The following is a 3,136-nucleotide window of genomic DNA, read 5'->3' as shown; positions in this document are numbered from 1 at the left end:
TTATTATTCATTTTCAAATATATTCGTGATATAAAAATACATTTGATTTATATAAAATTATGGGAGTGCAAATTATCCCTTAATTTAAAAAAATGAAAGGAGATGAGATGAAGCCGCTCCTTCACCTCACATATTTCCCATGCTGCCTGTAGAAGCTGCACCCCCGACACAGTTACGGCACAGCATTTCCAAGCCTGGACTATCAGGCCTCGGATGAAATCTATGGCGATGAATGTCTCCTCCGCTCTCTTCTTCTCGCCTTTTCTTGTCCCAACTAGAAGAGATCCTCGGCTGCGAGCGTTCAACCCTACGGCATCATCGAGTTCAATCTCCCGCAAGGAAGATGTCGTCATTGTCGGCGGTGGCATCGCTGGCCTCGCCACCGCTCTTTCTCTCCACAGGTCTGCCTTTTTTTATACCCCCACCCTTGCTCTTACATTTCGCCTGAGGTTGAATTAGGGGATTTCCATTTTCGGCAGGCTTGGCGTCCCATCACTGGTGCTTGAGCAAGGGGATTCGCTTCGAGCGGGGGGGACGTCATTGACGCTGTTTAAGAATGGGTGGCGTGTTCTGGATGCGATCGGCGTAGGGGATGAGCTTAGGATTAGATTTATCGAGATTGAGGGGTACATAAGTCGTACTGTTTTCTGGCGTTTGTTAGTGCTACACTTGCTTTGGTTTTGCGATTGCTTTCTTCTGAACTTTTTGTGGAATCAGCTGTGTGCAGCCTTGTGATGAGATCAGTGGATGGGAGAGAACTCCGGTCGTTCTCATTTAAGGAAGAAGCACCAGGGTAAGAGCGATGAGTATTAGATTTTTGAGCTTATTAAGGTTTCTCATGCCTTTGTTATTTGAAAATTTTGATCTTTTTTTTCAGACAAGAAGTCCGTGCGGTTGAGAGGAAACTGTTGTTGGAGACCCTTTCAAGTAAGCTTCCTCTGAATTCTATCTCATACTCGTCTAGGGTTAAAGCTATCAAAAAGCAAGGATCAGGCGAGACACTTTTAGAGCTTGATGATGGCACTCAATTGCTTGCCAAGGTTGATAACACAAAATTGCCCTTTCCTCTTTACTGACAAGTAAATGTGCAATTTACTTAATCTCCTTATATGTTAGCGTGCCATGAGAAAATGATACAACTGAACATCTAGAGTACTTCAGAGAACATTTTTTTTCTAAAATGTTATCCCATTTGTTTTGTTATAGTCAATTGAGTGCTGCTTTTTTTGGCTAATATTTTTAGTCCCATTTATGCATCAACCTTTGATGGTTTGCCTTTTATATTGTAGAACAAATAATCGACAAATGTATTTAATCATGATTTAAAGGACATTTTGAAGGCTTGGTATTATATAGTATTGGATCTCTATGCATATTAATGTTAAGTGGATTCGTTTGTTGCAATTTGTTATAAGTTGATTAAGAGATCTATACGATCTTATGATATTTATGGCATATTCCAAGCAAAAAATATGATAAATCCAAGCAAAGAAATGTATATACAGATTGACCACCTTAAATTTTTGCATGCTTTAACATCTTAGATTTCATTGACAGTATTTTCTCTACATTCTCTGCTTGGGTATATTACATTTATTAAATGATTGCAAAAAATTAACAACTTTTCTATCATGTTAAGCCGTTGCACTTAGAGGCGTTCAAGCCTTAAAGAGATATAATGGAATCATATTGATATACTAATTTCTTTCTCACTAAATCTCCAAAAAATGAAAAAGAATATTTCCAACCTTAAATGCCCGAGCTTGAGATCTCTAGACCGTTCTCCTCTTCTGATGGCTTGATACCATGCTTAGTTCTATCTTCTGTGATAGAAGAAGCCACAACCCTTATTTAGTGACAACTTCCTCGAGAAGTAGACATCACTGGCCATCAATTAAATTAGGATCAGAGCTCAAGAAAGTATTGCATAGGCTAGACTATATTTTAAAGAGTTTGTAATCTTTATTTATCTTGAGTCTAATTTTGTAACAGGTTTATGTTAGCTTATCAACATGCACACACACAAAAGGAGAGTGTGATTTAATATTTTAATTTTTATGAAGTTTGTACTATACGATTTGCATCGTACTGTATGATCTGATTAATAAAAAAATAATTAAAATATTTAATGATTGAAACAAAATTAAACTAATCATATTGTGCTAACATATAATCATATAAGACGATCATATATTTAAGAAACCCCTCCGTCAATTAAATTAAGAAATTATTTGAATTTGAAATTTTGGTCTATTCGTACCGCATGAATGTAATCGTTTTGTACGATGTACTTAAAATCTTGCATAATTTAATCCTTAAGATTAAACAATCGAATCAAAATTATTTGTGATTAGGGATTGTATGATACAATCTTGGATCGTATTGGGACGAACCGAAAGAGGCTCTGGGCAATAATTAATCTCCCAAGTTTCATAATCAATTGAACTAATTGTACTGTACGATATGAGTACCATACTGTATGATCAAAGTCGGTATAATTGAATTACTATGATTTTTTTGGAAGCCCACTATTTAAGCTTTCTTAATAGACTATGTAGAAGTCTTTGACAGTCAAATGGTTGAATCTTTTGTAAGTGAGAGTTTGAAGGAGAGCTTTGAGCAAGGAAGAAGAAGTCTGAAGTTGTGAGAGGGCGAATATTCTTGTGGGTTTAATGGAGTGTGAGAGGGAGTTTCACACGGTTTCTTCGGCCAATTTGCATTTGAGTTCCTCCATGTGTTAAGGTTTGTCTTGAGAGAAGCTCTGTGAAGACCCCCTTTGGAGTCAATGGGTTGTCGACTACTCCGCCGCACTGGGGTAGGTGAAAGTGATTCGGGTTACTCCGCCTCACCAGGAGGGTGAAAGTGATTTGGGCTACTCCGCCTCACTAGGAGGGTGAAAGTGATTCCAATTCTCAGCCGCACCGAGGAGGTGGAAGTGATTTTGTAAGAGATTCCCCGCCTAGACGTGGGGGTTGGAGGAGAGTCACCTATGTTGCACCGATACACCTATTTATGAAGGCGTGTTGTATCCGATACACCAATACACGGATACGCTTCCGATACTCCACCGATACGTGTCGGATACGCCAAAGCCGTATCCAATTAAAATACTATTTAATTTCAAAAGGACACGCAT

General features: G+C 38.3%; 1 protein-coding gene across 1 annotated transcript; it reads left to right on the top strand.

The window, feature by feature from the left end:
* Positions 1-93: 93 nt before the first annotated feature.
* On the top strand, positions 94-1,233 carry LOC110100183 (monooxygenase 3-like). Its single transcript, XM_020827606.2, has 4 exons — positions 94-401; positions 480-626; positions 728-793; positions 878-1,233. The coding sequence occupies exons 1-4, from the start codon at positions 214-216 to the stop codon at positions 1,074-1,076; spliced, it is 600 nt and encodes a 199-aa protein (XP_020683265.1). The 5' UTR covers positions 94-213; the 3' UTR covers positions 1,077-1,233.
* The last annotated feature ends 1,903 nt before the right edge of the window (positions 1,234-3,136 follow it).

The sequence above is a fragment of the Dendrobium catenatum genome, unplaced genomic scaffold (assembly GCF_001605985.2).
Source record: "Dendrobium catenatum unplaced genomic scaffold, ASM160598v2 fragScaff_scaffold_932, whole genome shotgun sequence".
NCBI lineage: Eukaryota > Viridiplantae > Streptophyta > Magnoliopsida > Asparagales > Orchidaceae > Dendrobium > Dendrobium catenatum.
This window is presented reverse-complemented; position numbering and strand designations above follow the sequence as displayed.

Coding starts and splice junctions, on each gene's coding strand:
- LOC110100183 (XM_020827606.2), top strand. CDS start 214: ATGAAATCTATGGCGATGAATGTCTCCTCCGCTCTCTTCTTCTCGCCT. Junction 627..727: donor AGATTTATCGAGATTGAGGG/GTACATAAGTCG, acceptor AGCTGTGTGCAG/CCTTGTGATGAGATCAGTGG. Junction 794..877: donor TTTAAGGAAGAAGCACCAGG/GTAAGAGCGATG, acceptor CTTTTTTTTCAG/ACAAGAAGTCCGTGCGGTTG.